This window comes from Pan paniscus, chromosome 1 (genome assembly GCF_029289425.2).
Source record: "Pan paniscus chromosome 1, NHGRI_mPanPan1-v2.0_pri, whole genome shotgun sequence".
NCBI classification, from domain to species: domain Eukaryota; kingdom Metazoa; phylum Chordata; class Mammalia; order Primates; family Hominidae; genus Pan; species Pan paniscus.
In genome coordinates this window covers 79,864,913-79,877,943 of record NC_073249.2, presented here as the reverse complement: position 1 = coordinate 79,877,943, position 13,031 = coordinate 79,864,913, and the positions used below count along the sequence as shown (strand labels likewise).

General features: G+C 41.4%; 1 protein-coding gene across 7 annotated transcripts in view; it reads right to left on the bottom strand.

Annotated features, from left to right (window-relative positions):
• The window catches only part of SCYL3 (SCY1 like pseudokinase 3), a 57,068-nt gene that overhangs the window by 34,416 nt on the left and 9,621 nt on the right, over positions 1-13,031 (bottom strand). The window contains exons 1-2 of one of the 7 annotated variants that reach the window (XM_034940217.3): positions 9,334-9,524; positions 4,218-4,432 (exon numbers count right to left, since the gene is read on the bottom strand). In XM_034940217.3, coding sequence (XP_034796108.1) covers positions 4,218-4,382 — 165 coding nt within the window. In that variant the 5' untranslated portion in view covers positions 4,383-4,432; positions 9,334-9,524. Of the gene's footprint in view, positions 1-4,191; positions 4,433-9,021; positions 9,256-9,333; positions 9,525-13,031 lie in introns of those variants that run through there. The other 6 variants (XM_034940197.3, XM_003824632.6, XM_055111773.2 and 3 more) reach the window with 6 other exon arrangements.

The following is a 13,031-nucleotide window of genomic DNA, read 5'->3' as shown; positions in this document are numbered from 1 at the left end:
TAGAGATGGGGTTTCACCATGTTGGCCAGGCTGGTCTCAAACTCCTGACCTCAGGTGATCCACCTACCTCGGCCTCCCAAAGTGCTGGGCTTACAGGCATGAGCCACCATGCCTGGCCTACAAGTGTGTTTTGAGCTATGGTTTCTGTATAAAACTATGTAGCCTCCCTCATATTTTCATTTAAGAATCATTTCAAGTAATTTTCAAATAAATTTCAAATAATTTTCAAACCAAATCTTTCATGTTCTCTTCTGCTTATTGTTTTACTCTACAATGCCTAGAAATTTTCTTGATCCAAAGTGAGTACTTGTTTGTTTAATAAAGAAGGAGAGGAAGAAATGACTCATTACATGTTTCTGAACAAGGCACTTAACTTAGCAAGAACCTTTTTTGTCACTCTCCTTTGGTACATTCAATATTAAGCATAAATTATGCACACAGATTCACAGGAAAGGCTAGCAGTTCAGAATCAAATAGGACATTTTTTGATTCAAGCCTCTGCTGCTCTAAAGAACAGCAACAAGACATACTTGCTAAGGGTAACTAGGATATTTTTCAATGAACATCAGTTGAGCAAATAAATGGCTCTTGCCCTAGTAGAGAAAGATGACTATTTTTGAATGAGTGTCTTGAAAGCACTTTCCCCAAAGTTATTGAATACCTATTATATCCCATTTACTGTCCTAGGTGATGGTCTCTGAAAGAGGGTTCTGAGTAAGGACCTTTATTGTTAAATATGAATAGTATTATATAATTTATCAATGATGATATTTTTCTACACCTAAACAGGGATCTTAAGTATGAGATTCTATCCCCAAATATAAATGATTCCTGTTTATCAGGAATCAGTTATGATTCAGCTATCCAGAGAATTCATTCAAGCCTCAGAGGCTTAACTTTTTATTGTTGTTCTGCCTCTGATTCACTATTTCACTTTGAGAACTATGCAAAGTTAACTGACTCAGCATTACAGCCCAAATCCACCTGCAGGCTTTTAGATGAGACAAAGCCATAATTTCATGCTGTTAAATATGTTAAGTAAACAAAATAACCAAGATGCCTAAACTAGAGAACAAAGATCTTCAGGGAAAAATATTATTCCTTTTTCTCTGAAGATGTAAATCTAAGACAAAATGCAGATGCTTTTTTTTTTTTTGTAAATGTCCACTATCTGAAGGTTAGATCATAAACTAACAATAAAATGCAGAAAGAGAAAGGAATAAAAATTCCATTCTGTAGAGCTTGCATTTGAGGTACTGATAAAACTTTTAGGTGGAAATGTTCAATAGGTAAGTAAAAATATAGATCTGGAGCTCAGACTAGAGATTTTGGCAGATAATTACTTTAGAATGGCAGGTGGGATGGTTATTAACATCCAAGGAAAAAGGAGAGCGTGAAGTCTGAAAGGTGTGGTGGGGAGCAAGTAGCTGGCCATTTCATCTGGTGGGTCCATCATACCTGAGGCATGGGGGATACTTCTGAAGTTCTTCTGAGTGGATAGTGCCCAGAAGCCATGTAAGAGCACTGGATTCTGATTATGAAGGGCAAAAAATAATTTCTTAAAAAGTCAACCATGGGCCAGGTGCGGTGGCTCATGCCTGTAATCCCAGCACTTTGAGAGGCTGAGGAAGGCGGATCGCGAGGTCGAGAGGTCGAGACTATCCTGGCCGACATGGTGAAACCCCACCTCTACTAAAAATTCAAAAATTAGCTGGGTGTGTCGGCGAGTGCCTGTAATCCCAGCTACTTGGGATGCTGAGGCAGGAGAATCGCTTCAACCCGGGAGGCAGAGGTTGCAGTGAGCCAAGATCGAACCACTCCACTCTAGCCTGGGAAACAGAGCGAGACTCCATCTCAAAAAAAAAAGTCAGTATGAGAGAGGAGAACAGCTTTCTCCAACTAGAATGCAAGCTCTTTTGGGCATAGCCATCATCTCTTCCATTTCTTGTTATGCCCACACAATGTGCATTCTTAAATAACGTTGACTAACCCTTCCACAACAGCCCAAATTCATTATGGGGAAGAGCATAATGACTCCAACAATACTAAATAGAGCACTTATATAGCATCTATATACCACTCTTAAGAGTCCAATGTGATTCCTGGCATAAAGATACTCAAGAATCATTTTTATAAGCTTTTATAAGCTTACCACAAAGCCCTAACTAAACACTTAGATTACAGCAAACTACAGCAACCAAATTCGGGCTTAGAATTTATCATTGTTTATAGGCTTACATATATGAGTCATCATCATCAGTTAGCAAATTATACTGTTAATTATAGCTGATGAATTCAATATAAAATGAGATGGTCAGATAGAACTAAGTATTTCTCACATTATTTTGTGGCCAGAGCTTATACCTGCATTTCATCTTGGTGTATACTATGATTGTTGTTTTTTACTTGTAACAGTGGAGAAAGTGTATATTGTTATCCAATAACAGAAAACACTATATATCTGCTTGAAATAATCGTTAAAACTACCAAAGGTGTGACCAACAACCCAAACTCTAGAGAAAGTGAGGCAAGCTAAATATATTGTTTTAGTATTTCAGATACCTAGGACATCAAATTCCTAAAATCTAGCACATCGAATGCCATACATTTCTCAAGTGCTATGACCTAGTTTTTTAAGATTATGAGAAACATTCTGAGAATCTAAAGTTACCACTTTGTTGCAATTTCAAATTTCCCAAATTCATATATGAGGTTTTCAAAGCCACAGAATGGCTTAACAAGAGACAAAGATGAACTATGTGCAAAGACTCAGACATGGCTTAAAAGGGTATCTATGAATATTAAGGGGGAATAAGTCTTCCCTCTCAAGCTTCGCAATTCCTTCAGCACAGAAGTCCTCAAAAATGGAGAGTGGTCTTGGTGTTTTTTCCTTTAAAAACTCGATCTAGGTTATTCAATTTTCTTGGTACGTGCACCATAAAGCGTAACACAATTTTCAAAAAATCTTATAAAGAAAAAAATACTAAGATAAGTCTCTAGTACCTCGCCGATAATAGTTTATTTAAAAAAATGCACAATCTTATTAGATGAAAATAACAGGAGGCATGTTAGACATTAACTGTAAGAACAAGAAAGCGAAGTAAGGCATTTTGTCTTTTGTAAAATCACAATAAAAAATTCTTAACAATACCTAGATGATGTAAAAAAAGAGTCAAAAATGTGGTTCTACCAAAAAGCAAAATGACCTAGCAAGAAAACAGCCAGCTATATACTTTTTACCACCACGCATCTCGAGAGAACTGTTACCCATCTTTTTCTTTAGGAACCATCTTATAACAATTTCATGCTTGATCAAAAATACAACATCAAATAAATTACTGTTGTGAAGACCAAAATTCCATTACTAATATAATCCTTTATAATCATTTTAAAAAATAAAAACAATTTAGAGTCCTATGAAATAGACATCAATGTTCCATACCTGTTGACAACTAAGGGACTCAAGGTAATAGAGATTATAATTCTAACAAAATCAAGATATCAAGTTCAACCTGAAAATAGCATACCTACCAGAATAAACACTGGAGAATTAATTTACTAATACAATTACATTTTCCATTTTAGAAGATGATATATCTGAATGGCTAAATTTCCAAAGTGCTAGCTATCCAAAGAAGCATCAACTAATGCCTTCATTTTCCCTAATTCAAAAAGACACTTGGGGTTATTTTATTGACTTACGTTCCACAGTAAAATCATTTTTTCTGATAAGAGGCCAGGATCTCCTGAGTGTGTCAGACAGCATGCTAATGCACTGGCACCCTCTGCCTGGAGCAACAATTATAAGGCATGAACTACAAGGATCTTTTCCCTAAGGAGGAAGCTGAAGCCTCCAGAATGTTGTCAATACTTAACTGCATTTTGCTAGACGAGATTAACTCCTTATATCGCTCCTTATATCTTATATTAGCTATATAAAAATGTCTCCCTAACTTTCTTACCAGAAAAATAAAATATGATGATAAAAGCCATCGTACTGAGTTTTATGATGTTTTTTGGCTACAGGTATGGTACCTGACCATGTCATGCAAATGGAAGATAGGCCCATGAAGTAAGAGCAATGTTTTGAAAGGACATAAATAAAATACTGGTCCTTATGATCTTACCTCCTTTGAACTTTACTAATTTCATATTTTTTTAAAAGAAAACAAGATAGTAAAAAGTACTAACTATTAAGTCGTCACCTATTATGGTACCTTGGCAGCTTTATTAACCTTGTCTTCATTTTCTCTCTTATACACAAAAACTGAAGCAAATTTGCCATCTTGCAGTACAGCGGGATAAACAGCAAGTCCAGAGGGTAAGGTAAATGGTGGTTCTTTCAGTGTATAGCTCTTTAAAGCACTGTTCTCTGATCCCATCCCTTATGCAGTGAGGCAGTACTGCCACTCTTCCTCAAAGCCAAGCAGATCTAAAAGAAAACAGAAAACAATTTCAAACATTAAATCCCTATCTGCAACATCAACAAGAGATATCCAGACATAGCCACCCCAAACTACTAGTTTCTTTGATCCTCATAACTAGGACATTTGACAGTAAAAATGGTAAACGCTCTGCAAGTTACCAGCAATGGTTGTTAATTAACAACTAACAGCTCTAGAGAAAATGCACATTACTAAATAGTCACAGGTAGTTACTGTCCCTCCCCAAACTCCACCACATACAAACTTTCAGAGTGGAAAGGCAATCAAAAATAGAATAAGGTAATTCATACTTCCTAACTCACTTGTATATCCTCACTCACAAAGGAAAATGTTGTAAAACTTTATTATTCAAAAACAATAAAACTTCTGTATGTAGAAAATAACTTAAAATTATAAAGGAAAACAATACAAATTGGAGAATACTTATAATAATGAGGAAAACCATGGTTTTAATGTTAATATGTTGAAAAACATTGTTAATATGATGAAAAACATATTAACAAATGAAGAGCTCATATAAACCAAGTAAAACACTAAAACACCAGTACAATAATGGGAAAGAAAACAGACAACTCATTGAAGAAACACAAATGACAATAAACATAAGAAAAAGTACGATCGCACTACTCTTCAAAGCTATCCTAAGTAAAAAGGGGAAACCGCAAAACTGAATCTCAAATAATCTCAAATGCTAAAAAAAAACAAAAGCCCACACATACACAGAATTCAAATGCAACTATGACAAAATACTTCAGTGCTCGCCTAGTGAAGGGGCACAGTTAGAGGGGTCAAGGGAGAGGAAAGGATTATCATGATGTATGAGGAACTTTTGGGAGGATGGATATATTCATTATCTTGATTATGATGATGGTAACGGGTGATTATGTCAAAAAATAAAACTGTACACTTTTTTCATTTATTCTGTATCAATTACACCTCATAGTTGTTTTGAAAAGAAACATATGTATACATACACACAGACTTGAAAAATATATGTTGAAGTATTAGCAGAGGTTTCCAGTGGAAGGTCAGATTATAGGTAATTTTATACACACACACTTGCCTGCACCTTCCAAATCTTCTACAATATGAACAGCTTTCTTGACAACAGGGATACAAACTCACAGGGTGACAACAGGTAATGTGCAGTGCCCCAGCAGTACTGGCAGCCTGGCAGAGGGACCTACTGTGCGTGCATGGGACCTACTGTGAGAGGCTTGCATTCTGAAGACAGTGGCTATCACAGAGTTCCAACCAGGACTGCAGTTTCAGAACTGTCAGATCATGCCACTTATCGTGAGGAACCAAGAGCCTGAATAGTTTTGTGGAAATCTCCATATTTTTCAATGTTGAATCAAATGTTTTCTAAACCTATATAGGCCAAACAACGTATGTCTGAAAAATCTGTGGCAGTCAGTTTTCAGTGGTGGCTTTACCATAATATAAAAATTAGAAAATAGAGTTCTTACGAACTCTGGCAATGCAGAAAGCAAACTGCTACAAATACGGCCAATAATTCTATGTACGCCTTTAAAAATTTGTTCAAAATCTGTATTCTTTGGACAAATATAAACTCAATAATCATTAACATTGACCCTCTACTTGGAATTTTCCCCCACTTCGGTGAAATTCCATACAACACCTTCTACACTGGGTATGTAATGCTGCTCAAAACACATGCCTAGAACAAAATTTAAAATGCCTACCGATCCACAACCATCGTTATATAAGAAACACATGTATAAAGGCTAAAGTTATCTAAAATTGAAGATTTTCAAAATCTAAAAATGTTGCTGAGAATAAGAACTAAATCTGCTTTGTAACAAATTCACTGAATTCCTACCTACCTGGCAATGTATCTTTCTTAAAAATGACAGAGAAGCAAAAAACAGTACTAAAAGAAATGCCAAGTATGGCAACTATGGTAACATTCACCTTTCTACTGGGACTACAAATAAAAAGTTTATGTGGGACCATGGGTAAAAGCAACAATGCTAATCCCTCTGTTCTGGAGATAGAGTGCTGGCCAGATTGTCACAACCTCCTGCTGAGTAGGGAGGATCATGCTTAGCACTTGATCTTGCCACCTCTTCTTGGGCACAGTTAATGTTGTCAGGTACCTACCCTGGGCCAAAGGGCGGTTAATTCACAAATTAGCCATCAATTTCATGGCCTGAGTGAAGAGATAAACTGGCCAGATCATTGTCTCCCCCAGGAATTTGAACTAAGAACAATTTTTGCCTATCAGAAGCATAGCCGAAGGTAGAAGGATGCTATGAGGTGGAGGTGGAGCTATGGCAAACCAAAGTCACATGAAGTCAGAAACTTTCCAGAGGAAGTCAGTTGGTAGTAAAATTTTAAAAAGCAAACACTGGGACCGTAGCTTAGTCATACTTAGGGGGCACATTACTACTATCCATCTCAAGACTACCAGAAGCCCAGCCTCAAATCTAATTCCACCCAGATACCCTAACATCCCATTGACACCCTTACAACCAGCCCCCTTTTCCTCAGGTAACTTGAATGGGTCTATGTTCTTTGAAACTAATTGCCATTTCATAGGCAGAAAGCTCTACTTGGTCTCCAACTCCTGCCTGAAAAGCCAGTCAGACTGGAAGAGTGAGTTACAGAAGTGTTACTTTGAAAGTATCTGAAGCTAGTCTGACCGTCTCTCTCTCACCCACAAAACACAGCTTTCCAAAATCAACACACGATTAAAAGAAAAGCAGAGAATAAGGGACTGTATATAAATGAATATCTTCTTGGCAGGAAATCATGCTGTTTATTTAAGTGTTAATATTAATCCTCATGGGAGATAAGACTGCCACCAGGATTCAGGGTCAGTGCTCTGGCTAGATGAATGGCAGTCACCAGAGGCAAGAGAAAGGAACATTTAATTTACTTAGCTATTTCTAAATAGCAAAATACTTCCTTGTGGGAACACTGGCCTTGCAATAGCTATTAACCTTAGATTTCATATGAATTCCACTATAATTAACAAAGTTATAAAAGCATTAGGAAGTAGTTAAAATTCATTTTTCTTACTGTATTTTAGGTCTAAGACTAAAAAATATCACTTAAAAATTAAAAAGGGATGACTCAATTTCTTGAGAGAACTGGAAAGGATGCCATTTTCTTGTTTTGAAAGCATGTTAACTTTGACAGAAGTCCACTGATAGCATCAGTGTAATACTGAGAGTGGTAAGATTATATTGTATGCTCCCATTGCAAACTTTATTGGGGGAAAATTAAAAAGGTGTGCTGATTATTGCAATTTGAGAATGTTTTGAAGCAGTAATTCTTCACACTAATATATCTAAAGAAGCACAAATACTGTTATATGAAGAAGTTTTTTTGTTTTTTGTTTTAAATAGAGATATGGTCTTGCTCTGTTGTTGCTGGCCTAGAGTGCATTGGCGCTGTCCTATCTCACTGTAACCTGGAATTCCTGGGCTCAAGCTACCTGCCCTCCCCAGCCTCCCTAGTTGCTGAGATTACAGGCATGTGCCACCATGCCCGCCAGTGCTTTAAAAATGATAATTCAGCTAAAATTGATTTACTGAAATGTAAGAAAAACACTTGGCCTTCCAAAATGCTTTCCTGTTGTTTTGAGGAGGGGGAAAACACAAAATCTTGCTCATTAGCTTTGAAATTAAAAAGTCACAAGAGGTAGAAAAGGATATCCTAGTATCACGTAATAGGTATTTCGTAGCACTTAGCATCTCCACTCTGTAATAAAATGCTGAGTTGACAGTCTCTGACTTGAATATGCACCAGAGTCTTCCCTTTAATAATCTCCCTCCACTCTTTTGCCTACTTGGGCAGCACATAAAATTTCTGGACCGCTTGTATATTAAGAAAACCCTTGTCTAGGTCAAAGGGCAACTCATACACTCAACTAAGAAACCCGTGTGCTCTAGGGAAATGTTTCTACCAAAAATTTTCTTTTCCCAGCAATTAATCGAGACTACCTTGGTCCTAGCTCCCTTAGCTTGAAAGTTCCAAAGATAATGGCTTGCACTGTGAGTATTAAGGATGCACTGTACTGGCTGATATTCTGGTATCCAGCGGTAACGTTACTCCGGCCCTTCGCTTTCGTGTTTCAGGTATATATTCCCTCTGCGGAACTCAGTCCAGCATTGCTAGCTGACAAGCAATACACAATTAAGTCTTTATGGGCCAAAATAATTATGATTTCAGCTCAAGATACATTTTATAAGAACATGGGTCCTTAAAAACAGCAGTTAACAGTGACCCCCAAAATTCGAGACCCGACTCCGAGAATTTCACATGGATTCCTGAATATGCTCTTCCGAGAAATGTTTCATCTTTATTCTAAACAGAAAGCACTATGCCAAGACAGGAGCCAGCTCGGCCTTGGGGGACGGGCACCGGTCTTGGATCAAGAATGAGGCCGCCTTCCCGAGGGCGGACGCGACCCCAGGATCCCCCCGGGCTCAGGCACTGCCGCCCCGGGACAGTGACCCGCCCAGCCGAGCACCCTCGCCCTGCTTGCCGCGACCCCGCGGGGTCACTGAAGGGCCGAGGCGCCGCTCTCGCTTCGCTGGCCCCTCACCTTCCACACCTCCCTGCGAGGACCGACTCCGCGGCTGCCTTGGAGAGCTCTGGCCGCGGGCGCCTCACCCGTCGGGGGTCGCCCGCGAAGCGCAGATTACAGGGCGCCCCACAATCAGCCAGGGGAGGCTGCTCCGAAGCTGAGAGCACAGCTCAACCGGCCGCCGGCGCCGCGCCGAGCTCGCTCCCGCGCGGGCCCCAGAGCGCAGACCCGCGAGCGGGGCGCGCGCCCGCCGCCTCCTCCCCGCCCGGCCCCTTCCCCCACGGCGCAGTCCTGCAAGGACTGGGGGCGCAGCGCAGGGCTCCCTGTTACCTGCAGGAAGGCGGCGGGGTAGGAGGCCGAGGGTCTTGGCTCTGGTACCCTGTTGGCCCCCCTGTTGACACCAGCCACCCCGGCCTGCCTTGTAAGGCTGTGGCCACTACAGCCACAATCTTCTGGGGGCCGGGTTTCTCCTACACCATAGAGACGGGTCCGGAAACGGGACAGAAGGCCCACCTTCCTCCCTCCGACGCCACCAATGAGGCCAACTAACCAGGAACCGAGGTAGAGCGGCCGCACAGCTGAGTCTCAGGCCGGTGCCATCTTAAGTGTGGGTGCCGCGACGATACCGCGTTTCACTCACTGCCCCAGTGGTCTAGTTAGCCCACGAAGATGCCCCCTTTCTAGACGTTTGGGTCGAATGCTTAAGTTTGTCTTGACTTGAATTTTTAGGCTTTTAACAGCACAGTTTTAATTTCATTTCCGCCCAAATCCAAAATGGCTGCTGGACACTTGTAGCAAATAGTAGAGGTGCAGGGCGGAGAAAAGGAGTACGGGAATTAGCAAGGACTTTCAGGAGAGTGACGTCACTCAACCTGTAGCTTTGATTGGCTGGGCTGCGAGGGTGGAGTCGTGCAGAGCCGCTGCTGGCGGAGGTCGTGGTGATTTCGCTTGATCTTTGAGAGGGAAGGTCCTGAATCACATTTCATTTAGCAAAAAGTAATATTTGAAAATTTTAATATTAATGCAGTAGTTTTGCCCCCCTCCATGCTTTCTGCAGTGTCAGTTACCTGTGGTCAAACCTTGGTTCAGAAATGTTAAATGGAAAACTCCAGAAATAAACAATTCTTAAGTTTCAAACCGCCTGCATTCTGAGTAGCCCGATTAAATCTCGGGCCATCCACTCTGTCCCACCCTTGACGCGAATCATCTGTCGCAGGTAGCCGCGCTGTGTACAGTATCCACTCATTACCCACTCAGTAGCTGCTTTGGTTAACAGATGCACCCGTAGTATAGCAGAGATAATGAGAGATACCACCTGCTTATGTTCAGGTAACCCTTATTTTACTTAATAATGGCCGCAAAGCACAGGAATTGTGGTGCTGACAATTTGGATATGCCGAGGAGAAGCTGTAAAGTGCTTCCTTTAAATGAAAAGGTGAAAGCTCTGGGCTTAATAAGGAAAGAAAAAGAGTCATATGCTGAGGTTGCCAAAATCTATGATAAGAACAAATTATCCATGAAATTGTGAAGAAGGAAAAAGATTCGTGCTAGTTAACTAAGCACCTGTCATGCACTGTGGCTGTAACTTTTGTAGTTTGAGGTGCAACAGCAAAAGACGGAAAAGGCATTACATTTGTGGGTGGGAGACATGAACAGAAAACGTATTTCAGCTGACCGCAGTAAGTTTTCCCAGAAAGTGTTGAGCCTATAGGAAGACTTCAGAAAGGGATCCCCTGAAATTAGGCACACCAAGCTATTTACTGCAAGTAAGGGATGGCTACACAGATTCAGGAATAGGTTTGGACTGAAAAACATAAAAATAACTGGAGAGGCCACATCTGCTGATGAAGAAGCTGCCACATGTCTGGCAGAGTTGAAGACATTGATTAAGGAGAAAGGCTTCCAGGAGATTGATGGATAAGTTAGGAAAATCATTCAGGTAGCAATGAAACTGCCTTTGCAAAATTATGACTAAGGCAGTTAAAGAGATCCAATTTAACTAACTCCATCTTGTCCTTAACCTCCATGCTATCCTTGTTCATTCCTGGGCATAGGCTGAACTAACTTTGGAAGGAAATTAGTTTATAATTTACAGTTTAAAACAAAAACAATAAAAGCCCTTTCCCAAAACCAACCTCCTTCTTGCCTGGGGTCTAGACTACCAACATTAGCCACAAGATTAGAAATTATGGTTTGGGAGTCATGCAGCTGGAGGCCACAAGATTCTGACCCTCCCTAAACCGCTCCTGAGATCAGTGCTTCAGATGTTTTGCAGACCCTGCACTAGATGGATCAGCTGGCACTACCCAGATGATAAACTGGCCCACCTGATCTTGTGACCCCCACCCAGAACTGACTCAGTTCAAGAAGACAGTGATGCCCCATAGTTTCATCTCCGACCCAACCAATCAGCACTCCCTGACTTACTGCCCCTCCCCACCCACCAAATTGTCTTTAAAAACTCGACTGCTGGAGGAGACTGATTTGAGTAATAATAAAACTCTGGCCCCCCACACAGCCAGCTCTGCATGAATTCTTTGTCTATTGCAATTCCCCTGTCTTGATAAATTGGCTCTATCTAGGCAGACGGCAAGGTGAACCTACTGGGCGGTTATAGCAAGACAAGTTGGTGAAAAAGGATTTGTCAATATGCTTGATGAAGAGGTGGGAGAACATATCAAAGGCCTCACTATCCATTCTGAGGACAGGCTTAACCTTCTCAAACTAGAAGCAGGGCTTAGTCACCCTGGACAGTCTCTAGTTCTCTGCCTCCTCCCACTTCCTCTATGTGGTCAGTCCAGACATCTGCCTTGTATGACCACCTCTGGTGACCACCTCCCTATCGAACCATCAGGTACAAGCTACTTGCTTCATCCCCTTGACCCCTATACCCCACATATACTTTGCAGATATGCCTCAGTGACCACCTCTTAGTCACAGTGGGACTAAGATGTTGGACCCAGGACCACAGTGAAGGCTTTGGCCCGCAAGTCCCTCTCTCTGTCTCGTCCCCCTCCCACTGGTTGAGCATGTGTGTCCCCCTTCTCATTGGCCCTGTGAGACATGCTGTCCTCTTCTTATGGATCTGTAAGTAATGAAACTGATTCTATTATTTCACATGTTTTGTTCACCTCCTCTGTGTCTCACCTGACCTATACACCCACACCTGACTTGTTTCCTGGTTAGGGCTCTCCTAGAGAGTGGCTGTCTTGGTTGGAATAAACCAGACACGGGGCAGACAAGAGCCACAAATGTGCCTGCTAATATAAACAAGTTTCCTGTGAGAGGGACCTCCCGTCATGGGTCAGACACCTAGGATTTAGGCCGTCTGCCAGGATAAAGAAGTATTCCATGGAAGGCACACTGTAGATATCCAAGCCCCATCACGGAAGAGCTAACGTTTATAACCACTCCCAGAGAGAGACCTCAAGACTGAATTAGAAAAGAAATACAACACATAGACCCTAGGTTTACTAGCTCCAACATCCATTCCCACTCCTCGCCCCGTTCTCCCTTGTTCACCTTCAATAAAGAAGTTAAGAAATCAAAAAGATCACTTTCTGAGCCTGCTTTCCCGCTAGGGTGGTCACAAGTTCTGGCCGGTGAGACATAGCAGAAGTTGGGAGGAAGATAGACAGTGGATTAGGAAAGGTTTTTCCTCCCTATTAAAGGAAATGGCTGTGGGTGTAACAGCAGCAGCCACCCAAGCACCAGGAGACACTGGGAGAACATGCTGAGGATGTCGATTTGAAAGACAGAAGGATTCTCTTGCCGTTCACACTATCCCTCGAGAGTTCATAACTATGTTTTTCCTCCTTTTACAGGAGGAGTAGAGATGAGTCCCTTCAACCAGTACATGAAATCTTCTGCAGTCAACACAGCTACTTGCTGGCCCACCCTCTTCCCAGTGTCCTCACCTCTGAGTCTTTGCTGGCCTTCCCACCCTGTTCCTTGCTCCCTAATCTTATGTCCAGGTGTGCTGAGCTCCAGGGTATCCTCTATAATCGTTCATCAGCCTAGAGGACTCT